The 24,761-nt window shown below is 40.6% G+C and overlaps 1 protein-coding gene across 1 annotated transcript; it reads left to right on the forward strand.

Moving 5' to 3' along the window:
* Positions 1–479: 479 nt before the first annotated feature.
* On the forward strand, positions 480–22,234 carry trpa1b (transient receptor potential cation channel, subfamily A, member 1b). Its single transcript, XM_075452182.1, has 27 exons — positions 480–575; positions 717–879; positions 1,049–1,224; positions 3,863–3,970; positions 4,136–4,244; positions 4,731–4,876; positions 5,675–5,811; positions 7,298–7,346; positions 10,585–10,684; positions 10,793–10,893; positions 12,144–12,319; positions 15,233–15,397; positions 15,565–15,679; positions 15,898–16,064; positions 16,142–16,232; positions 16,390–16,449; positions 16,548–16,640; positions 17,371–17,441; positions 17,556–17,712; positions 17,864–17,953; positions 18,322–18,491; positions 18,581–18,710; positions 19,063–19,245; positions 19,387–19,455; positions 19,853–19,954; positions 20,049–20,167; positions 21,344–22,234. The coding sequence occupies exons 1-27, from the start codon at positions 480–482 to the stop codon at positions 21,555–21,557; spliced, it is 3,357 nt and encodes a 1,118-aa protein (XP_075308297.1). The 3' UTR covers positions 21,558–22,234.
* Positions 22,235–24,761: the final 2,527 nt, after the last annotated feature.

Below are 24,761 nucleotides of genomic sequence, written 5' to 3' on the forward strand. Positions count from 1 at the left end.
TTAGACGTGAGTGAGGGCCTTGTGCAACACAATTACAAGGTCTTTTTCAATCGTGCTCACCCAGGATCACCCAAGGACACCTGGGACGTACTCAAACAAGCTGCCCCCCAGCTGTGAGGAACATAATTGCTTTCTTCAACCAAAGGGCTTCAACCTCCAAATCGCTCAGTGGATCTGAATGCCCTTCCGGTTAAAGACAAAGTCATCTGTGCCCATGTCTCCCTCATGGCAATAGAAAAACCCATGGCTTTAAGGCGTTATCTGCCCTCTCTGTGACACGACAACTTCTGCTGGTTAAGCAGGCTTTACTGTACACTCAGTCTTATGGCTTGATTGGAACTTTGGTGGATTTGTTTTCTATTTTGGTATCCAGCTATTGCCTGGGTGCTGATATGTGCTTTACTGTGTGTATGGGCATGAGTGTGACGTTATGTCTGGACACATATCGATGCTGTCTCTCGCAGATTTTCCACTAAGTGATGAACTTCAGCAGGGATGTGGCCAGGCAGACCAGTTGTTATACGTACGTGATAGAGGATGAAGATTCAACCTTGGCAAACCTAAATGCTATTGAGGTGAAGAACAAGATTTAAATTGTGTAAACTGACAAATAAATAAACAACATGCACGTAAAAGGGATTAAAAGAAATGTCAGCAGTAATAGTTTAGTATATGAGGGTTGTTTTGAAATATTCCGTATCATTTTCATTATGTAGTTGGCGGAGAAGGGTGACCTGGCTTGCCTGGAGAACTTGGTGAGGAAGATCCCAGGGGTCCTGGGCGAGAAAGATGAATGTGGAGCCAGTCCCCTTCATCACGCCGCCGCAGGGGGCCACGTCCCGCTCATCCAATATATCACCACTGTCTTAGGCTCACAGGGTAAGCACACCTCTGTCATCGATCATGACATAAGGTGCACTGCCACATGTTTCAGGAATCCCTATAACTTAATGTTTAAGACACTTTTAATTGATGTATGTTTGTCAGCATCTAGATGCATTTGCATGTGTGTGGGTGTATTTGCATGTGTTAACCCATTGTGTCACAGAGCTGAACAGCAGTGACGAGCAGGGCAATGTGCCCCTACACTGGGCCGTGGAGAAGAACAAAGCGGAGAGCTGCAGGGCTCTTTTGGACCTGGGGGCTGACCCCAACATCCTCAACATGGCTCTTCTGTCTCCCCTGCACCTGGCTGTAAGCCTGGGACATAATGAACTGGTGGAGGTGAGAGGGCTGAGCATACCCAGCTAAAATAAAGGTGTACTGTAAATTAAATGTGTTTGCTCGTGTGTCTCCTAAGTCATGTCAATGGCATTGGAGACGCCTGTTCATTTTGGGTGACATTTATTTTATGCAGCTGACACTAGTGTATTTTGTGAGGCTGTGGTCGTTTTATTCAACAAAAATAAAGCCAAAATGCAGAAGCAGTGTGTGAAAAACTAAGTATTCTCTAATATTTTGTAGAGACAGCTTTAGCAGCAATAACTTAAAGTTATAATTTTTTGTATGAGGCTATCAATGTCTTTTTGAGGAATTTTGGCCCACTCTTACATCATTGTTGTTTGGGTCATTGTCCCGTTGCATGACTCTGTGTCAGCCATGCTTCAGTTGTCAGTAAAACATCCTAACATGGAGTCTGGAATACTTTAGTATACAGGAGTTTATAGTTGAGTCAATGACTGCGAGGTGCCCATGTCCTGTGGCTGCAAAACAAGACCAAATCATCATCTCTCCACCACTGTGTTTGACAGTTAGTGTGAGGTGTTTGCACTGTCTGATATGCTGTATTTTGTTTTCACCAAACATGGCACTGCGCATTATGGCCACTTTTAGTCTCATCTGTCCAAAGGAAACTGTTCCAGAAAGCCTGCAAAGTCTTTGTGCAGATGCAGATGCAAATGTTCAAACCTAAGCCACACTCTCTTAAAGAGAAAAGGCTAAAAAGGAAACCTTAAAGGTCAAACTTGTACCATATTATTCTAATTGTACTGTCATGAAGTTTTAGCCTGATAAACCAGCCTAAATGGATTGGATGTCTAATTTAGTCTGGCACCGATCAATGGATACAACGGAACATTGTTGATGAGCACAACCCGTTGTCTTTCAAACCGCGTCTGTGCCTATAGGCCAACGCTCTGACCAATCAGCGCAACTGACTGTGACGTAGTAAGCGCGACAGAAAGCTTTGGTGGGAGGGGACTCTTCCAAAACTGATGCCAAGCACAGATTCTATAATAGGACAGATACGCCACTCACGGTGCATTTCCGGTTTCCAACGAGGCGATTTTGGTTGCAGTTCCACCCTCTTTCCACGTGGGGCGCCCAATTTTGGAGACCAGAATGAATGGAGTCCTATGGAGCTATACGCCCTTTCGTGCCCTTATCTCAAGATATAATTTTTTCTCTAGTAATTCGAATGTTGTTTTCGAAAAAGGGTGTTTAGAAAATACCCATGGCTGAGTTTTAGATTTTTAGAGCCACTCATTTGCTTAAAAAAAGGATTTGAAGTGTATATGACGTCATACATAGCGGGTCGACCAGCTGTCATTAGCACAATGCTAGCGCGTTGTGGACAACAAGAAGCCAACCAGTAAGAAATCAAAGCGATATATGTACTCGTTCAGTAGATTTTTTACTTGAAACCCATGTTGAGCTCTCAGAAACTACATTCAAATCTGAGCGCTCTTGAGGAGACTTAGGTGAAACTGACCATTTGTAGCATCTAGCTCCATAGGGCCCCATTCATTCTGGTCTCCACCGACGCTCCCAGTGGAATTCTGGTGGAACTGCAGCCAAAAAGCCGGTACAATGGGGCTTAATACAGAGTGGCAAGGCTGTTCGTTATAATGGCTGTGTGCCAAGGCTGAATCAAACGAGCACTGTTCCATTGCCGCCGCCATCTTTCTTGTTGTGCTTTCGCTTGTCTATGTTCGCTTCCACTGCCCAACGTCGCACTGCTCTGTCGTCACTCCCTCAAAACCCCGCACCAGAACCCTCTGGCCCGCCCGCGTTGATTCAAAACACATCTCTGCGTTGTGATTGGTTTAGTTGCCATCTGCCAGATTCAGGGCAGTATTTTCAAAATGACAAGTGGATCGAGGCCAGACCCAACCGCAGGCAAAACATTTTGCCGTCCAGCAGTTGGCGCTGGTTTTCCAGGCTAATGAAGTTTAATATCTAACTCGTTCCCGTAGAGTCTGACATAGCTCTTGTTTTTTTTTGGCAGTTTCTATAAGAAATGCATGGTCTAACGGTGGGATGAACATGCTAGGATGTCCATTCCTGGGACGTTTGGCTGCTGTTGGGAATGTTTTCCACTTGCATATGATCTTTATTTAAACTAAAAACTGTAGAATGATGGACTCCAAATTGTTTGAAAATTTTCTCACATCTATCTAGATTGCAGGGCCGCAATGATTGGCTTATCCAAGTTCATTGCTGATGTCTTTTCTCCTTGACATTTTGTTAAAACACAGACCAGGAATACAATGCTTTTATCAAGGCAGTAACGCCAACAGATGATCAGTTAACCAAGTGCATTTGATTTGCTATGCCTGGCTGCTACTTACCCCTCTAATTCCCATGGAAGCAGTAAAAGTGGACTTCATTTTTCACAAATTGCCTCTGCATATTGCCTGCATTTTTGTTAAAAAAATAAAGGCATGGTGCAATATATCATGTGTTGTTATTAATTTAAGATTATATCTACCAAATTTAAGACCTGATAGATGAAACGTTGGAAATGAAAGCTCAAATTTTTTATTTTTTTTGTCATGACCAAATGTACTGTAGGTAGGACACCTGATGGGAGCAGGATGTAACTCAATGTTTAACTCAATGTTATCTCTGTTGCATTCTGCAGCTGCTTTTGTCCTACAGTGCCACAGACTGCAACCAAATGGGAGATCTTGGAAACACCCCACTGATACTGGCCTGCTCTGTCAATAACTATGAGGCTCTCAGCATACTGGTACGTACAAGTATTTCAGTTTGTGCCTGCACCATCCCTGAACAATAACTGGCCTTCTGAGCAGAACACAATTACAGTATCTCACCCTTTATTGACAGCCAGACCTCTGCAGCTTTGCATCTGATGAAGCTCTGCCTCTGTTTGTCTTTCTTCTCTTGGTCAAAGATAAACCATGGAGTAAAACTCTGCCAACAGAACAAGCTTGGCCATTTCGCAATGCACGCTGCTGCCTTCGCAGGTGCAAAGACGGCTATGGAAGTCATTCTGAAGGCTGGTATGACAAAAGGAATGATCTATCATCAGAAACTGAAAGTGTTGACAATGATGAAAATGTTTTACAAGGCCGAGCAGCACATTGAGAAGATAGATAACAAGAATTCACCTTAGCCTCGAGAGACATCTTAAATCTTGCTTGTGTACTTTATACACAGAACAACTGTCACAGACAGACTGTGTGTTTATTCACAGTGGGAGGTCTGCTTGGTTAATTTGGGGGTTGTTGGTGGAAGTTTAGTGGGAGCACAAACTATTTATGATGTTTCTGTGATTGCTAAGCGAGAGTATTTGCGTGTACTGTATTAACAGTCTTGAACTGTTTATATTTTTCCACAACCATTCTTTCTCCTAAAGAACAAACAAAATAAAACTATGTTAGAGTCAGAGGAGAAGGCTCATAAGAAACTTTTATTGTGAGCTTTATATGAATCCAGTATAATATAAATATTGAGCAACAGTTTATTTAATTCTTTGCTGCTGGCAGGAGAGCAGAATGGCCACGCTACAGTGTCCCACATCAACTATTTAGACAAGTCCAAGAGCAGCCCTCTCCATCTGGCTGTGCGTGGTGGGAATATTGAGACCATCCGTCTCTGCATTGCAACTGGGGCCAAAATAGACCAGCAACAGGTACTCATACCACCAACAGATGGCAGATACACAGATGTAAATTTACATCTACACTTTACATAAACATTCAAACAGTCAATCACAAGGGCAGACATACATTTGGTTGTCACCACTGTTTTTCTTATCATCCAGCATGACACTGATAAATTTATCCACACCTAGGAACTACATATTAGAAATGCTGCTAACCATCTTTCATCTTTCTGTTGCAGGCTACGTCAGATTTACATTGTTTTCTTTTTTCTTCTCAAAACCCTTATTTGCCTACAAATGTAAAGCATTTTCCTGGCGAAAGGTCTCAATCTTTGTGCTTTTAGAACCCGTCAGTCTTATATCACACCCATCTGGGAGTGATCGTTATGTCTAGCACTGGGCCCGTGGCCAGAGCTACAGCAGGAATAGTGAGTACAGTAATAGCTTCGGTTGGCTAAATTGATACAAATTACCTCCACTTACTCTGTGGAGCTGAGTGGAGTGATCACTGGCGTCCTCCTGCCAGTCCTGGTTATCTCATTAAAGGCTTGTGTTTCAGCCCCTGGTATTCTGCCTACAAGTCTGGGAGATACTCTGCTAATGTTACACTGGGGAGGTGTGCAGTATGTATGTGTGTGGGAGGACAAATGATATGCTTGTGCACATACTAATTCTCGCATATGTTTATGTTCCACTCTGTTCTGTTCTAATTCTCTACAACGCTACATATGCATTGAGCAAAGTTTGTGGATAAGTAGCCTATGATGTTTCGTCATTCATTATTCATCCCTCATCACACGTGATGTCTCAACTTTTGCGGTTTAGAATGATCGGTCGACACCGCTTCATTTGGCCTGCACCCAGGGAGCTACTGAGGTAGTCAAATTGATGCTCTCCACTGTTGACCAAGTAGAAGATGTCATCAACTTAACTGATGGGGCTTGTCAGACCCCACTGCACAGGTGGGTTTCCCTTATCCTTCTACCCAAAATATGGTAACGGTTATCTCCATTGTGATTTATTGTTGGCAACCTACTAATTTCGCCTAATATCATTGTCAATTAGCCAGATGGAACTAAAAGAATGTTGACATGTTGGAAATTTAATGGGTAAATTAACTAAAATCATTGGACAAAATAGGTGTGACACTGGGAAATCTAAAGATCTTTTTTCAAAACTGAGCAAAGAACTGTTTGCTGTAGCTTTGTTTGGTGGACATAGAAATATGAGCCTGATATAAATGAACTGACAGCAAATAACAAACTAAATGTTTTTCTCTGGAAAATATGAAACCTCTCTTATGTTTTGGAAAATCTTCCTCTGCTTATGACTTAATCTCTTACTTATCTCTGCATCTTCTACCTGTCACGCCTTTCGCTTTCATGTCCCCCGTCCTACCCATTATACCCATCACTTCTCCTCTGCACACGTCCAGACGAAGCGGACACGTCTGATACTTGTGTCCAACTCCTCAGTCAAGTCACCTTGACCACGACAAAGTCTAATAGAGAAAGAAATGATATGTCTCAGCAAAATATTTGAATCGGGGTTGTTTATATTGTATGGCAGCTAAATTCTTACAAAACACTTGAGATCACAGACCATGCAAGAAACCATCTGTCTCATCACATCAAGGAGACCTATCAGTAAAGAAATACTTTGTCAACTCCTTGTTGAAGTTGTTTTAGATACGACATTTTGAAATGAAAAACAACTTCTTCTCTGTAGATTTGTAATAATTGACAGAAGTCAATCATTCGCTTGCTCGTGCTGTATAAAGAGCAATTTATCTGCATCAAACAACCACTGTAGCAATGTAGCAAATAAGAGCCACACAAGATTAAAAATAATTTAAAAAATCATTAAAGAATAACCTTTGATGATTAGAGACAATGATGTTGGATAATGACATGTTAGATATATGCCTCTGACATGAATTTTATCTGAAATGTATTTGTGTTGGCTCTGACAGCAGCAGAGTCAAGAACAAAGGTCCCTCTCTACATCTAATTCTTATTTTGATAGCACTGCAATAAAATGCTGGACGATGCCCTCATTAATTTGACCAATAGCTGGTATGATGTCTAATCCACCACGTTCAACACAACAATGCTTCCCATACACGGTTTTTGGAGTCATCCGGATAAAGAAGTTTTAAGAAAGTTTATTCAGTCATTCATTCCATTGTGGAAATCGTCGTCTCCTGCCTCTGAAATTGCTGAACGTCACCAGACTACGGAGAATAGTCATCCATGTGCATCATCTAAGGGAACCGATCCAATCCAGAAGATAAAAGATGTAACCACAAGGGAAAATCTGGCAGTTATATCATGCTCTGACACAGCAGAATTGGAATTACATCAAGCTTATTCAACATCCGACTGTATGAATAAGGCTGTCCTCAGAGTCATGCCTGCTGGTTTATTGCAACTCTGTTTACTTTTCCAGGGCGACAATATTTGACCACGCGGAGTTGGCGGAGTACTTAATTTCTTTGGTAAATAAGACACACACTAATACACACTGGCACGCTGCACACCTGTTAGGCACAGGACATCCTCTGCTTCAACATCAAGGCTCGTGTTGTTAATCTCTGCATGCATTTTCATGCTGCAAACACTCACTTTAAAACCGAGAGGACATCTCAACAAGTTTTGCTTTGCTGCTGATTGCTTACATCACTGCTCACTGGATTTCATTTCCTAGAACTTTGCGTGTGTCCCCACTACCATCATTACTCAATATTTGCCATTTTCAAATACATTTGCCTCGGTGGATGTTAAAGTTGCTGCTCAGTGCTTGTGGACCATCTGTCGCCATCTGTTGCATGAAAACTGTTTTAACAGAAGTGTGTTGCTAGGAGGGAGGTTGGGTCCAAGTTTATTTAACGTAAACTGATTCTGTTAGCAAACACTGCAATGGGAGGGGGGTGGGGGGTGACTGCGTTTAGCTTTAGAACTATAAAATGGTGACATCCTCTGGAAGCCACCAGCATGATACAAAGTGAGTATCTGCTCTTCAACACAGCTTAAAAAGCAGGATGGGTAAATTACATTCTGTGTCTTGTCGACAGTCAGATTGCTCACAGTTTGGAGTAAGAGAACAGCAACATTTTGCCATTTAAAGCAACCCAAACTTAAAAAATTGAATGTTGAAGTGAAAGCTGTAGTGAATCTTAAACTGCGTCACTGTTGCATCAGACTTTTAATTCACTTTGTAACTATTATCTCAGCCAAAGAAGGTCTGTGTTACTCTGCTTAAAGCTATGGTAGGTAATCCTAGAGAGCTAGCAAGAGAGCTAGCAAGATTCGAAAGTGTCCCCTCCTCTAAGCTCCACCCCCCCCTCCCCATTCCGTCAGTGCTTCATCCAAAGCCGGTAGAACCGCATGCGCACATGGAGCAGGGAGCCGGCAGAGGGGGGCGTAGGCAGAAAGCAGAGGCATCTGATTGTTTTTTTGTAGGCGACCAATCCGAGATCAGCGTCCCGCTGATCTCGGATTGGTCAGCTTTTTCTCAGTCCTGCAGCTGCCACAGAGGTCTGATTATTTTCGTCCCTTTTTCTAAATACATCTTGTATAGATTTCTCTCAGGATAGATGGACCATTTCACCCAGTATTACAAAATGTGTTTCTGAACAGGATTACCAACCATGTCTTTAATTGCATACATAGTGGCTGGGTAAGCATCCCTCTGCTAATTAGCTGTGGCTAACAATGAAGAATGTACAAAAATTACCTCTGCTTGGCATAGCTGTTTCCTGGTTAAAGTTTTGTTTAAGTTGATTCAAAAGTTAGTCAGAATGGTCAAATCTGTTGAAGGGGAGAAGGAGAAAGAGAATGATAGACCTTAATGGGAGAAACATATTTCTGCTGGAGAGTGCCAGATCTGCCAGTTAACCAGCTGGTATTGTGTTGAAATCTGATCCTTTGCAAAATAACGTCACGTTTGCATTAAAATGATCCTGAAGGAAGGATTCGGGAATTCGTGAATGGCCTCGGCCTTAGAGCAAGTAGGGTTACAATGTGGCATCTAAACAAACCTCTGAGTGATGCAAACTGCAGATCTTTTCCAAAAATACAAACCATGTGTTGGTATAAATGAGTGAACAGCCAGAAAAAAGCACAAATACCTACGATGTTTTACATCTTGCAAAAGTAACGCCCAGAGTAAGCTATCCATCATGTCTTTTTTTTTTTTTTTTTTTTTTGAACAAACACACAATCAAAAAAACAAAAACACAAGCAGCAGCAATCTCATATGATACACAGGTGACCTTATACCACAGGACAGCACAACAACTGCTTAGTGAGCATAGTGAGCATGCTACTGGGCTAATGAATGTGTGTGTGTGAGTGTGAGTGTGAGTGTGTGTGTGTGTGTGTGTATGTGTGCATGAACATGCAATACACATAGATGGTCCCACATAATAACCATGCTTAAATATCAGTGTATAGTGTCACAATCCCCCCCTCCAGCAATCCAGCTATCCATCATGTCTGACACAACTCCTGACAGACTCGGCTGATCAGTTGCAGGACAAGTGACATGGCGTGAAAATTGTGATATATAGTGACTGCCCAAATCAAAATGACATTTTTGAGGTGCAAATGAGCTTTTCTGTGGCCCTGTTCTGTGTGGCTGTTAACTTCTCTGAGGGCACTTTAATTGCTGTCTGCGGTGAGTAAGACCCCGACTAATCATGAGTACTTCCCATAACTCCAAGATTCAAAAACATTGGAATAATCTTTCAATTTGCATTTTTAGCTTTTATGATTTGTCTATTTTTATCCATTCTTTTCTCTTGAGTCAGCTGGTCACATTTACAGGATAAAAGGGGTCTCAAATGTGCACTTAATATCTACTTATGTATTAATGTGGAAGAAGCATGAGATTAAACCTGCATGGTCAAGGTAAAAAGTCAGCATTTTCACAGCTGGTGACTTATGTAGAATAAATATTGTGCAGTAGCAGCTTATTTGTGCCCAGAGTGTACAAGAATCTTGTTCATTTTAACACTGAAAGAAAGGATATCAGGATGGGGTTAACTTGCCAAACTCAATCATTGGGAAACATCTGCATGGTTTTTGGGATTGTATGCTTTCCAAAACACAAGCACATTTCAGCAGGACAGAGCTCTGACTAGGGTGATAGCATCCAGGATCAGTAGGGAGTCTGTAACCACATGAATCAAAGTAGTCACTTTTGACATTCAAATGTTCTGTTTTTCTCTCTTTCTTTCTTTGTGTGTGTGTGTGTGTGTGTGTGTGTGTGTGTGTGTGTAGTGGTGGGGCTAGGGGCAGAATCTACAAAATTGCTCACATGGACTTTTCCATTTGAACTTTTAGTTTCCATTTAATCACTGAGCAGATGCTTTTATATTCAAAATGTCTGACAGTACAACTGAGGAAGTATTCATAATAAGAGACCCTGGTGTAGGCAATAAGAGCTTTCTGTCTTTTTTAAAGGTCAGAGTACAAATAAAGAATTTAAGTGTGATATAGGTTTGTTTCTGTTACTGGTCTCGGATAAGATGAGTCTTTCAGAGTCTTATAAAGGGTGAGAGTGGTACTCTGATATGTCGAATGTATGCTTGTTGCAAAGACACCAAACAACCAAAAGTTTTGAAAATCCAAACTTAAATCAATAGTCATATGTATGATTACATGCAATAACTACGGTGATGTGTGTAAAAATGACAAAGACAGTTTTAAATATTTCGCTTATTGTCTCCCTAGGGTGCAGACCTTAACAGCACTGACTGTAAAGGAAACACTCCTTTGCTGTTGGCCACCTCCTGTGGAGCATGGAAAACTGTCGCTCTGCTGCTTTCAGAAGGTGAGCTTTAATGTTGTGTATCACTACCAGCAGCACTCATAATATATGTAAGATGTTATATAATGCATATTCTGAACAGGCTGTATGCACATGTTTGTGTCTTTTAAGGAGCCAACGTTAATGCGAAAGACACAAGTGGCTGTAACTTCCTTCACCTCGCCATTCTGCAGCCCAAAGGTCTGAAAAACCTCTCAGAGGAAATACTGCAGGTACCTACAATGAGTGCAGTGAAGCTTTGCAAATGCACTTTGTGTCGCCAAGATGAAAATGTCGTTAAGTTAATGGAATCTAATTATTGTACAGTCCTTGATCAATTTGCCTGGAGCCCAACAATAACACACTTTCAAAGCAAACAGTGTTTTTTTTGGTATTGTAGGCTTGATCTAAAGTGAGAGCAGTTTTACTGGTATCATAATAAGACAGTATTTATGCCAATCTGTGACTGGGCTCTCTGCGTATCTCTGTGCAAATACAGTGTCTCTACAATGCTACAATACTACAACCTTTTTTCCCTGCAAAGTTGGGACTCTGTATGTATGTTTTATTCAGATTAATCGAGTACAGAGACAGCATATCATACACTCTTATGTGCATAGGCTTTTTGGTGACACTGCATTGAAAATGTATATGAATTTATAAATCATCGTGGACTCCATGGAAAAACATTGAAAGATTTTACAGTTTATTACTGTATCTACAAATTTGGGTTAAAACTATTGGGCAAAGAAAATAAGCATATTTCAACATGAAACACTGTGGCAATATCTGAGCTTGAGCCTGTTTAAGTTGGACGGGGAAAAGAGGTAAACTGTCCTATGGTTTATCCCATCAAAATTTCAACTTCAGACACTGGGTCCTTTGGGCTCTCAACTCAACTCAACTTAATTTTTTTTTTTTACCCCATACCAAGTGGTTTTGAGTTCTAACCCTTAAACAATTGAAATGATTGCCCAAACCTAACGAAAATTGTCAGAGGTTTTTGAGCGACATATTTGTTTGCTGCTGCCCAGACAATGCTTTTGTCTGTGTTTATTTTAACAAAACAATGCCAAGTGGCCTTCCTGCAGTCCAGGTTGAGGATTAAAACTTGGAAGATAAGATGGATCGGGCTCCAAACTGTTTAGAATCTCATGTTCCACATCAATCCTGCAGAAGTAAAACTGTGGTAAATGGATCCATTTGCCAATTATTAGAAATGTGCTGTTGGCAAAGAAAGGAAAAACAAAGCTCAAATTTCTCATTGTCAACATTTTACTTGTTGTCTTTTGCTAGTTTAAATTTCATTCAAGCATAAATGATGTGCAAATCCTTGTTATTAATTTAGATTTTACAATGTCACAGCCTTTCTGTTGAAGGTTTTAAATGTATGAAGGCTTAAATGTTTTATCTAGATGCAGAGCATTTTATATATATTATGCAAGAATGCAAGATGTTTATCATATGTCGTGTCTGACTTCAGCAAAACAGTGTGAAGGCATTGCTGAACTGTGAGGATAATGAGGGCTGCACCCCACTCCATTACGCCTGCCGACTGGGGATCCATGACTCAGTGAAGAACATGCTGGGCCTCTCGGGGCAGGTTGGCCTCGCATACAAGTCCAAGGACAAGAAGTCTGCTCTGCACTTTGCTGCTCAGTGAGTTTGATTGGTCTCTGAGGGCAAAAGTTTCCATCCCTACCGTTGATCCAAAAAACACTGATTTGACCTGACTTTCACTCAAAGATGCATAAACCATGCAAATTTATTTAAAGACTAAATGCACTGTAATTTTGACACAGGCCACTGGCTGGCTGTGGATCTACATTCTTTATTCTATATATTGCCAACATTTTGAGTTTTCCACAGCAATGTATCCAATCTCTCTTTTGCTATTACTTCCACATCTATTTTCGTTATTTCTTAAGAGGAGAGACAGGAAGAAAACACAGAAAGTTTAATACTCCAAATCAGACTTTACTCTTTTTGCATTGATCAAAGATGACACAATTTTATTTAAAAAATGGCTTTCTCAGAAGACTTTGACTTATGGTCTACCAATGTAAAGCCAAGATTTGTTTTACCTTTGTAATTAAACAACAGTCGACTAATGAAAAATGATCACTGTAACTGGATTTTAAAATGTCACAGCACCGTCCAGCAGTTGTAATCCTGTGAGAAATTCCTGCTCTCAAGAGCTTTTTGAAAAATTAATTACAGTGACACACCTTTTATTCAGTGACCCGAAGGAGTTCTCAATAGAATAGAATTCAATTTGCCAGGCAAATGTGAAAAAAATATTACAAATTAATATAACAGAGCGATCATTCAATGTTATTGTTATGGATTTTTCTATCATGTACACCCATTTAGAGCTATCAGAGCTAGAGGGCACGAGGAAGACCATGCTATGATATCATACTTTAACTTGTGTAGAAACCTCAATATCTATCCCCACTTGGATGATTATGCCGACACAAAGTGCCTCCGATCATCTTGAAAAGCTACCAACACATGACTTCCCATAGCTTCCAGCACCATGAGTCATTATTGGTAACCCATTTGCTTTTATTTTGCCTGCAGTTTAGAACATCTTTTATGTTAAAACAAATGACATATTTGATGTCTTCTTTTCCATGGAAATAATCAATTCATGCCTTAAGGAATATGGAATATTTAAAACCCTAATACAGCAGCAAACAACAACTTGCTATGTGAAGATATAGCAGTGTATGGATGTTCCAGCAAGGGTGTTCAGATCCTCTCCCTTCTTTCATTGAATGAATTGCTCGGAGGCTCTTTGTTTTATGTTCAAATTTTTCCTCTAATGAATACAGTCATTCGGTTGAAAAGACTCTCCAAAAGAACAGGGTATGATCTTAGTCCATATACATAGGTTTCTACCTAAAAATGTCTATTTTTGGGTTCCAAGGTGGGTTTTGCTTTTCAGGTTTAACTAGGTTTGTTTTGGAATGAGGATTTGAGTTTGCCTTATTTAGTATATGTGATATATGGGGTATTTAGTCTATATGGATCTTTGAATATGTTAAAGGTCCAATATTTAGTATTCAGTGGTATGAAGTCTGAAACCAAATGAACTGCAAATCTTCCTCTGCACTCAAGACAGTGCCAAATGTTTGTGTTTCTTTTTAAGGAGAGTAGAAACTATTTGTAAATGAGGAGTTCCTGTAACAGGGAGATTGTGTTCTTGGACCAGATTCCGATTTAACCTTGTTAGGAAGTTTTGATTGTATTTGCAATAATATGATGAGTTGCTGTCATGTTGACCGACTAATCTTTGTGCACCTCCTCCCATTTTTTTCTCCTCTATTCCATACTCTCCTCAAATCCACTTTGTGTCTCAGCTCACATGTGACTCATTTGTGGGGTTTTTTTCCTCGTGATGGGGAAAAAAAAAGACTCCATGGGGAGTCAAGCACAGCACACTCAGCCTGAAGTGGAGCCTGCAGATGAGATATGCCCTGATGTGAAGAACACAGCAAAAAGAGAGCACCAAGACAACTGTAGAGACTCACTCTAATAAAGCAGTGCGGTCAACACATTCCATTCTTAACTTGTAACATACTGCTGCTTGCTCAAGAGCTACTTTCAATGCACATTGTACTCATTTTTTGTATAACTTTGCCATGCAGGTGGAACTGCTGTGCAGCTGCATATTGCCAGTAATCTTTCTGCAGCAGTAAGTTGTGGACTGGCTGCACTGATGGAGAATATGCAGAAAAATATAATTCCATAGTGCAGAGTTATCAACAACTGATTAAGAAGGTTGAAGGGGAGAATAGGGTAGACACACGACTCCCATGAATGTGATTTGTGTTATAATCCTGTTCATATTTTGACGCCTGGTCTTCATTCAGATTTTTTTTTCACCCCACTACTGCACTTTCTGCACATAGATTCGTCAACATTGTCCTCATTTTCCAAACTACATATCCCGCAATGCATTGCTACCTTAGAAAACATCCAAAGATGATGCTTTGGGGATATCCCAGACACGGAAAACCAGCACAGCAGGCTCCTGATCAACAGTCAGTTTGTGATGAGTTGGAAGTTAGAACTGGTTGAGGCAGGATAAGATGTGCGTGTGACCTGACAATAACGCTTTTCACAGTGCTAGTTAAAGGTGGGACTGATATGCTTTTGTTGTGCATCCCCATTCTGTATGTAAGTCAGGACTGACTGACACATCCGTCAATACTCTATTATGTACAAAGAGCTGATGTCAGCACATAACAAGTTAGCCCCACCCTCCAAGCTGTTTAGATTTAGTTACATATGAAATTTTAGTGTTTGAATCTGTGACAGTGAGACTGTTGATAGTGATGTCTTCTTTTGCCCATGATATGTTTTTCTAACATATCCAAATTACCACACAGGGATGTGAAAGACTAAAGGCAGTCTTTAAGTGTCCCTGATGAAGATACTCAGTCATCTCTAGAGGAGCTGTGGTGTGGGCATTGCGTTTTGGAGATCAGCAGATAATAACACTGAAAAAGAGGTTTTTCCATGGCTCCCCTCAATGTCTCTACTCATCCCTCTTTTTTCTTAAAGGTATGGACGTATCAATACATGTCACAGATTATTGGAGACCATCACAGATTCTCGCCTGCTAAATGAAGGCGACGAGCGGGGCCTGACGCCGCTCCATTTGGCTTCAAGAGGGGGGCACACTAAGGTGGTTCAGCTGTTGCTGCGCAAAGGAGCTCTCTTTCACAGGTAAACCCAAACTTGTTGTTGGGTATATAGATAACATGCATACATGTGTTTGAGCACAACCATCACATACAAATGCAAAGGGCATCATTAAACATATTTTTTCTGTTATTTTTGGTCAAATCCTGCAGTGCATCCTACAGTATAGAAATATGTTTGCTTTTTTACAGTGATTACAAAGGCTGGACTTGCCTGCACCATGCTGCATCTGAAGGATACACACAAACTATGGACATCCTACTTTCAACCAATCTCAAATTACTGGATAAAACTGATGAGGATGGGGTATGAAATACTATTGCTTCAAAAGTTCAATGTTGTCAAAAAAATTTGCCATGAAGTCTTCTGTTTTTTTTTTTTTCAAGTGGCAATTTTTAGACAGGTCTTACTTTTCCATGAATGGGGTGGTTGAATTAATCTGCAGGCTAATAGTTACCAATAGCATTGAATTATACATAGCTGTAATAAATCCTGATTCTTTTATTATTGTGTTGACATACAAGAACACTGCACTCCACATCTCTGCGAGAGCGGGACATGTGGCTGCAGTCAGGCTGTTGCTAGTCAAGGGGGCAGAAATCATCTTAAACAAGAATCACACCTCATTCCTTCATGAGGCCGTGCAAAATGGGAAAAAAGATGTGGTCAATGCTGTGATTGACAGTGACAGGTATGTTACTGCCACAAGTTAATCAGGATATAGATTTTTGGTGACTTTCAGATTGATCTGGGTTTCTCCTCTTCCAGATGTGATGAAGCTTTGACAAAATTCACTCCAGGCACTAACCAGCACTGCGCCATACTCGACATGATTGAGTATCTGCCTGAGACCTGCAAGGTGCGCTCGTGCCAAAAAAAAAAATAATAATCTGTGCACACCACCATCATAAGTCATTTCTTTCTGCAGTTTTTTGTTATGTAACCTGTTCTCTGATTGAGCACTGAGCAAATACGTAAATCTCACTGTCAGTGTGATTTGTAACTTTCTTCAAAAGCATCTGCTGGACCGCTGTGTAAAGGAGTCTGATGACGACTGCAACTGCCCTGACTACCATGTAATTTCTCTGCTAGCTGGACAATCAAAACATCAAACTACTCTTTATTGTATAAGCATCTGCCAGGAGCAAAATAAACTCTTCTTTTTGTGGTTTAGATTGAATACAGTTTCAGATGGCTCCAGGCTCCCGTTTCAGCGATGAAGTTAACCAACCAGTTCAATGACATTAAGCCACTAGCTGCGGTCAACGTAAGCAACTTTTCACCTCAAATATGATTTCAGTTCTGAAGAGTGCTAATATTCTGCTCCCCTGGGATTTATAAGCAGCCCCATTCTATGCTGGCCACGTATAACCTGCTAATTAACCTCTGTAGACATTTTCACCGGCATGTCCTATCAGGATTTTCCCATTCAGTCTTAAAAGACACTTTTCCTCATGTATTCATCACAGTTGTGGCTTTGTCGAAAGAGATTTTGCTTTCCCAGTGACGGCTAGTGAGATTAAATTGCATAACCCCCCCAAATCCCCAGCCTCGGTTTTTCAAAGCTGATGATGAAAGAGCAGATGACACTTTTTGATGCTTTGTTAAAGCGTAAATCTGACTTTAGTGTATCATTGGATTTTAGTGAAAAAATTGCTTTCATTTGGTACTTCCGGCTCTCCATCTCTGCGGTAACGGAGGAGGGGTGTGTTTTCATCGGTATTCGCAGTAACACTTGTTACTTAGGTTAACGTCAAACAAATGAATGAATAAAGTATTTTTCTATTCTATTCTATAAACCAATTTGACAAATGAATATGAAATCTACACTGTGTTATCTGTATTCAATAGTTATCCTCTATTCATGATATTGCGATATTGCGATATTTCATATATCATCTTTCATCATTTACTCAACTTGAACTGATAATCATCCCACATTTTGCCCATGGAGTTAATAACGGGAGTAACTATTTTTTTTCTAACACTTTCTTCAGGCAATGGTGAAGTACAACCGAATGGAGCTCCTCAACCACCCCGTCTGCAAAAAGTATCTGGCGATGAAGTGGTGTGTGTTAACCAAAGTTAGATGACAGCTTTCATTTTGAATAAAACTTACAAAATTACAGCGAGGGTTTTCATTTCTAATTTCATGACTAGACGTCCTCTTCTTTGTTCACAGGGTGGCCTATGGGAGCAAAGCTCATGTGATCAACATGTTTTTGTACCTGTTAGGGCTGTTTCCCTTAACCCACCTGATAGTGACTCTAAGACCCACTATGAACGTCACTGACACAGGCGAGCACGACATCATCATGGTGCCCATATCTTTCACTGAGGTACTACTAGGATAGCGTTTGCCATAGGATATGTTAAATTTGGATATGATATCAGATTATTTAAATGCCTACAGTATATTGCATGGGTGCAAAGACTTGCCATGAGAATGTAATGTATGATATAAATCTAACATTGTTCCTAATTTCACAGCAAAACGTGTTCTTGTCCTTCTGCATGGTGATGGTCTTGATCATGAACATCTACTCAATAGCGAAAGAAATTGTGCAGTTATCACAGCAGGTACGTTGCTCTTACTCACATCATTACCTCAAACGTCGCCATAAGTCTACAGGGCACCAGGTCTGAGTAGGAACACCATAACTGTGTGAAACGGGTGCCCTCCGATGTAGCTTTGCCGGAATTTCTGAATAGCCACTATCGAAATATCCCCTCCACACTTTGTACCAGTCTTTTTATTATAAGACACACTCAAGTCAAGTCACATGTTCAGGAATATGCAGTTCCACTGTACAGTGATTGATTTCGAGGAGAAAGCTGCATTGGCTATGAAGGCTAGGAGAATGGAGACAAAATTGCTCAAATATTTCCATTACTGTTTGTCTCTGTTTTTATTTCCGGTGTTTTGCCTTTTTCTGGTCACTCAAAAGCGCTGGAATTACTTCAGGGATTATACCAACATGTCCGACTGGTTTTCAGCCATCTTCTCTCTTCTGTTCATCATCCCCCTCATGCTCAATGTGGAGGGCTCATTGCACTGGCAAGCAGGGGCGACAGCAGTTTTAACCTCCTGGATTGGATTTCTTCTTTATCTCCAGAGGTACATTTCAGACTTCAGCACTCTGCATGTATTTGAGCATAATGTCTTTTTCACGTTGTTCGGGTTGCATATTCCCCCGGTTTACCTAGATTTGAGGGAGTTGGCATCTATGTCGTGATGTTTGGGGAGATCATGAAGACACTGGTCCGTATTGTGACACTGTTCGTGTACCTGATGTTGGCGTTCAGCTTGGCGTTCCATGCTCTGATGTTAAACCAGGTATGAGAAGAGAGCAATAATACAAAGTATTATTATATCTGCGCTCCAAACCGGTCACCCATTGAAATTTGGAGCATTATAAAACAAAAGAGAAATGCACCTGTCCAAACATTTTTCAATTCTTTTGCTGGCGTCAAATTGAATACGGACAAATCTTTCTTTTTTTTATATTTTCTGTTTGTACAATATAGGATTTGATTAATTTGCAAAACCTTGTATTCCGTTTTTATTAACACTAAACACGGCATCCAGGCTTTTAGGAAAATGTGGCTGTGTGTTGTATTTTAACTGTTCTAACGTTTTTTTTTTACAAACCCACAGTCATTCACTGGCATTGTGTTTTTGTTACTAGAGGGAATTCAGCAGCGTGCCACTCTCAGTGATGCAGACCTTTGTGATGATGGTTGGAGAATTGAACTACCAGAGCAACTTCCTGGATGCTTTTCTGAAAAATGAGCTTCCTTTCGGTGTCCTGACATACTTCATTTTTGTGCACTTTGTTATGCTCATGCCAATCCTCCTGGTGAACCTGATGGTAAATATGAAATGAAATGAAAGCATAACTTGATTTGTGGGTTTTTCAGCTTCTGTTTTGAAGAAAAGCTGCTATTTTGTAGCTTTCTTTTCTTTTCTTATAGATATCTTTAAATTGCACTGCTGGTTCTCTGTGTTGTAGATTGGTTTGGCAGTTGGAGACATTGCTGAAGTACAAAGAAATGCTGCCCTTAAACGAATAGCCATGCAGGTAAATATGGAACTGGCTTGTAAGTGTCAACAGCCTTTTCTAAAAATGCTAAAAAGATTTTGTTAACAAATCAGGTCCAACAACAGCGGCAGCAGCCTGTTTGCTATAATGATTAATGTGACAGATGTGCCAAAGAATATGAAGTTTAGTATAAAGTCTCACTCCAGAAGTCCTCAAATATTTACAATTTGAAGTTGTTGCCATAGAAAAAAACTCTTGTTGCCTTAAAATGTCATGTGTCTATGAATAGTAGAGTCACAGATTGGGTATGAATCTATGATATGAAATAGCTCTCATGGACATGTTAACAAGGTTAAAAGTTAATTTTTAGTGGAGGGGAGACTATAGGAAAGTAAAACTGATTAATTGCACCTGAAATGTCTGACTCTGATCTCAGATTGATCTCCACACGGCTCTCGAGGACAAGCTCCCTTACTGGTTTATGAAACGAGTTGACAAACCCTCCATCATCATCTACCCCAATCGCAAGTGCTCCAGGGTACTCTCAACATATAATGCACAACATGCTGATTTGTGTTTTTTACTGACGCCAGTTAAGTATTCCTTATTCATAACACTATTAAATTTCACAGCACTTTATATCACAAATGATCTCTGGCGAGGAGGAAAAAAATGAAGTCTGGAGTCGTGTGCAGTCCAAATCACAGAGCTGCACTTTGGTGGAGAGTGAGCTGAAAAAGCAGAAGTCCAGGTAAAACACCAAACAGTCAGTGCTTGAACTGACGACAAATATACTTCTTTTCCTGGTTCTTGAAGATGCTCCTGCTCTCATCCAAAAGACCTCTGCAGTTCTAAGTGACTGGTGGGAAGTTTTAGGCCTACAAGTTGTTGCTGGGACTTTCACACTTTGAGATTTGTTGAGGTTGTTGATGTCACCTAACCTGACTCACGTCATCTGGCTGCGTTCACCAACTACACGCGGGGGCGTTCCCTTTCCTCACACAACCATCTGAGGAGCCTGGGAGTCATATGTGTTTCGTCCGATTAAAAAATAATCAGAGCCAATCATTAATCGCTGGGTGGGACTTTGGATGAATGGGCGACGTTATGGCCGCCCATTCATGCTCCAGAGGGCGGGAGTCAGATAAGCTCTGAGCTACGTCACGGGTTGAGTCATTGGGAGTGGCTGCAGTGGCGTGTCAGTCAAGATGACGGACAGATTCTTCATCCAATCACATGCACGAGTTTTAGAAAAATAGCCCCATTTGAAACCATGTCGGTTGTGGGCTCGTCCCAGATGGTATGCGAATACCAGAGGGCGGGAGTCAGGTAAGATGTCACCTGACCATCAAATAGGCGTGATTGTCACAAGTGAGTCGTTTACCTGCTTGACCGACGTGTCAAGCAGGTAAACATATATAAAGTATATGATGTGAATGATTTGAAACCACAATTCATTTTCAGATGATCTGAGTGAGGTAAATAGGTTGTCCTTGTTAAACAGGAAAAACTAATATGGCCCAAAAAAACAAGAAAAAAAGAGAAATTTAGATTGTTATGATTTGGGAGATTGAGAATCTAGACCAACACGTGAAAGCGATCCCTTTTACACAATCACATGGGTGTCAGTTTTTGTTCCCTCTAATCTATCCTGAGATAGTGAAAAGATAATAGATATAATTTGGGACCGCATTTACATAAAACTGTAATGACCAATGGTGTGAGTTTTAGTAGTAAATGCTCCCAAGCAGTGACAATTGTTTTTGATATGTGAGCAGCCCCTAGTGGTGACCCACGGTAGAACTTTCCACAATTAACCAGATCAGTAAGTTAGGAGCATAACCATTTTAAAGTCTTAACTACTGTGTAACTCTGAGGGTGCATGAATCCGTCTCTGAACAGCACGAGCTGATGATTTTCTCTGCAGGATGAAAGAGATGTCAAGCATCCTAGAGAAGCAGCATGGTCTCCTGAAGCTCATCATCCAGAAGATGGAGATTACCTCTGAGGCCGATGAGTACGACGGTCCTTTCAATCTCAGAAACAGCGTGTTTCCCAGCCCGAATCAGCGTAAAACAAGAGGCCACGGCACGTCTCGGTGGGTCCCGCTCATTAGGGCCCTCGAGTCCAAACGTAAATAAACAGGATAAGACAGACACAGCAACATTACTACAATTTTGCACAGTGAATTGATGTTCTATTATACAAGTATATGTGTACCAGAAGTGTAAATTGTGTACCTAAGGTATACAGGCATGAATCTAGTCATTTATTTAAATATTTATGATCTGAACTCTCTATCTGCACTCTGCATGCTGCCGTAGGCATTAAATATAGTTAACTGACCTATCTGACTGTCATTTTTGGAGAAATGTTTCACTAATGACCATTTAAGCTGTAAATGCAACTGGCACAACAAATTCACGGGACCAGAACACATATGTGGAACGATGGAATTTGTGGAGGTGCGCCAAATCAAATCATGTAAACTGAAACTAATGTGTGGCTCTCCAAATTTACAGACTTAAATGCTGAGCGCCATTGCACTAAACTATTGCAATGGTAGCATTTAGGAGTCATTTGGAAATTTCCCATTGTTGGCAGAAACAATAGCGCTAGTTTTCAGTAAGTCACATCACAGATGTTGGTAAATCATTGTCATTTTGTCTTATGTATTTATGCAGTGTTGCCATTCTTCTGTAACAAACACAGTTGGTGCCTCTAATGCCGTAACGTGTCTTTATGTGCAATGTGAACTCTTGTGAAAATCTTGCAAGTAAAATTTATCTTCTCCATTCTTTTGTCTCACATTATCAAATTAAACACGGTTTCAGTCCTGGAGCTAAAAGATCTTTATGATTTATGTATAAATTTTCATTATTATAAAACTACATTGAACTGAATTGACCTAATATAGATGGATAGATAGATAGATAGATAGATGCGTTCAGTTTTTCATAAACAATTTTTTCAAGGACTTTACTATGAAATGGAAGATCAGAAATTGGTCTATAATTATTGATTACTAGTGGTATTTAAGACATATTTATGTATAAACATATTTACATTTTCAGTAACCTGCACATGTGAACTGTTGGGCGCAATTTTATACATGAAAGTGTTGAAATTTGAAAACTTCCCAGGACAAGATGGATACTGCCTCTGATTTGTGCACTGGCTTTCATGCTTGTGCCATTCAGCAGCTTCAGTGGAAATCATGGGAATCATAAGAGTGTTGGGAAGGGAACAGAGTCCGGCCTCTGACATCATGAGCCTGCACCTGTCCCTCTGCTTCTCCAGCAAAGACCTCTATCAAAGGTCAGGAGCCCTGAAAGTCATTGCTGATGGACAAATGTTGGCTTTCTCTTAAAGTCAAGTTTAAAGTGTTATTTATTGCTGCTGGCCCTGAATTTAACTATCCCCGGGCAAACACAATACCCATAAAAATATCAATTACGCTGATGTTTTGGGCATTTTTTCTTTCATTTTTTTCTTTCTTTTCTTTTTTCTTTGAGCAACTAAATGAACAGAATTACTAATGAGTAGAGGGTTTTATCTCAACCATTTTCCTGGTGACAGTGAATGAAGCAGCAGGTTGAAATATGTGCCCTCCTGTGTTCGGGGGGAGGGGGGAAGAAAAATGAAAAGGCTTATCAAATGAGGGGTAAATCCATCTGCAGAATCCCTTAGCTTGCAACTTCAAGGGTGTCTGTCAGGCCGTTCCCCTCGCTGACGGTTGCAGCGACAGAGGATGGGTTGGACGCCTGCCTGAAACTCCACCTGTCTAATCATCCCAACTTAATATATCAACGTCATGTCATGTTCAAGGATATGCTCAGAGCAGGGATCCCTCCAAGGTCCAGCTGAACTCTGGTCTTGTGAAAAATTGCATGAAAAGGCATAAGTGTAGGAATGTGTCCTTGGATTAACGAGCATTCTTGGCCCGTGAAAGTGGAAAATCTGAGCGGTGGAAAACTGCACTACATTTTAAAATCAATGACTTGCATTTTAGCACGAAAGAATTCAGCTGGAACATCATCATATAAAAGGTAACAAACAAGTACAAGTAGCTCTTAAAGACTGAATAATTTAGTAGTTTAATAAGGTGAGATTTGAGGCCAAAAATAAATCTCATACCATCCTGGGAACAGTTAGAGTACAGTGCAGCCTTGATTTCTGTGCAGAACAGTAATATCCTATTTTTCTCTCTAGTGACTCTGGCATGGCTGTCTACCAAAATCAAGCATGCATCGGCAGTTAAGCAATTCTTGGCAGACTCTTGATATTGTCAGTTCTAACAAAAAATTTCACACACATTACATTGTGTAATAGCTTAAAGTGACCTGGAACTTACTGGGAATATTTTGAGGAGGAGGAGCAAACAGGACTTTCCATTTATTTTGACAGGCTGTGGCCATTCCAGTTTCTTACCAAAGTTTCACTTGAATTTATTCATTCTTTGTGCAGTATGCTTGCAATATTATAGTGGCCACGAGAGGTTTGTAAAATAAAAACTTATTTTGCAGAAATGTCCAGACAGTATGTCGTCACAGCAAAAGCAAATGTCTTAAATTGCTCTCTTAACTCCTCCTAAGGCCTGGAGTAATCTCAGTCTTATCCTTATATCCCCCCATGTGTTGATCTCAGTCCACACTAAGGCAGCCGATTGGTTCTCCATATGAGAATGCCCTATGAGAGGTTTGGAGGGCACAAAACAAATTCCAAAGCAGTCATAATAAAAAAGAAAAGAAAATCTTTGTCATACAAAGAGAATGAGGATGGGGCCTCCTTGCATCTGCCACACCCTTGTCATGCCAGCGCTCCAGATGTCATGGGAACCGATAACAGCTGGGGCTGGTGCACGCAGGCTGCGTGTGAAAGGCTGCTCCATCTGCAGAAACCCAATCCTTCTGTGAAACCAGCAAAGGATTAGGCCCTTTTGATAGGGTCCTCAAGACATTTCTATTACCCCAACACATCTGCAGGAACAACAAACTGACTAGATGTTTACTGTATTTGCATCTACGACTTTTGCAAAGTCCAAACTATTGTCAGGAGCGTTATCCCCTCCTATGGTGCTACGTTTTTGGGACTTTATGCTGGTAAAGCTGTAAAATCAGCCCTAAAAGAGGCTCTGGAATGACCAACAAGCCATTAATTCACAGGGCTTAACCCAATTATTTAGTTGGAGAGGAACAATTTAAGTCTATCACAGTTTACACAAAGAGACAGAGTTGTGGTCCTTCTGAGGTCATGGTGACTTTGAGAAAAGGGGAGGAGAAATGCATAGAGGAAACAGTACAGATAAAGAGTCCAAGACACTTAAATTAGGGGGGTCACAAAAC

The sequence above is a fragment of the Odontesthes bonariensis genome, chromosome 20 (genome assembly GCF_027942865.1).
Source record: "Odontesthes bonariensis isolate fOdoBon6 chromosome 20, fOdoBon6.hap1, whole genome shotgun sequence".
NCBI classification, from domain to species: Eukaryota; Metazoa; Chordata; class Actinopteri; order Atheriniformes; family Atherinopsidae; genus Odontesthes; species Odontesthes bonariensis.

Excerpts from the sequence above, each read along its gene's own strand:
- trpa1b (XM_075452182.1), top strand. The coding sequence starts at position 480 with ATGAACTTCAGCAGGGATGTGGCCAGGCAGACCAGTTGTTATACGTAC. Across the intron at positions 7,347-10,584 it reads CGGAGTACTTAATTTCTTTG|GGTGCAGACCTTAACAGCAC; the intron begins GTAAATAAGACA and ends TTGTCTCCCTAG. Across the intron at positions 18,492-18,580 it reads TTTCTTCTTTATCTCCAGAG|ATTTGAGGGAGTTGGCATCT; the intron begins GTACATTTCAGA and ends CGGTTTACCTAG.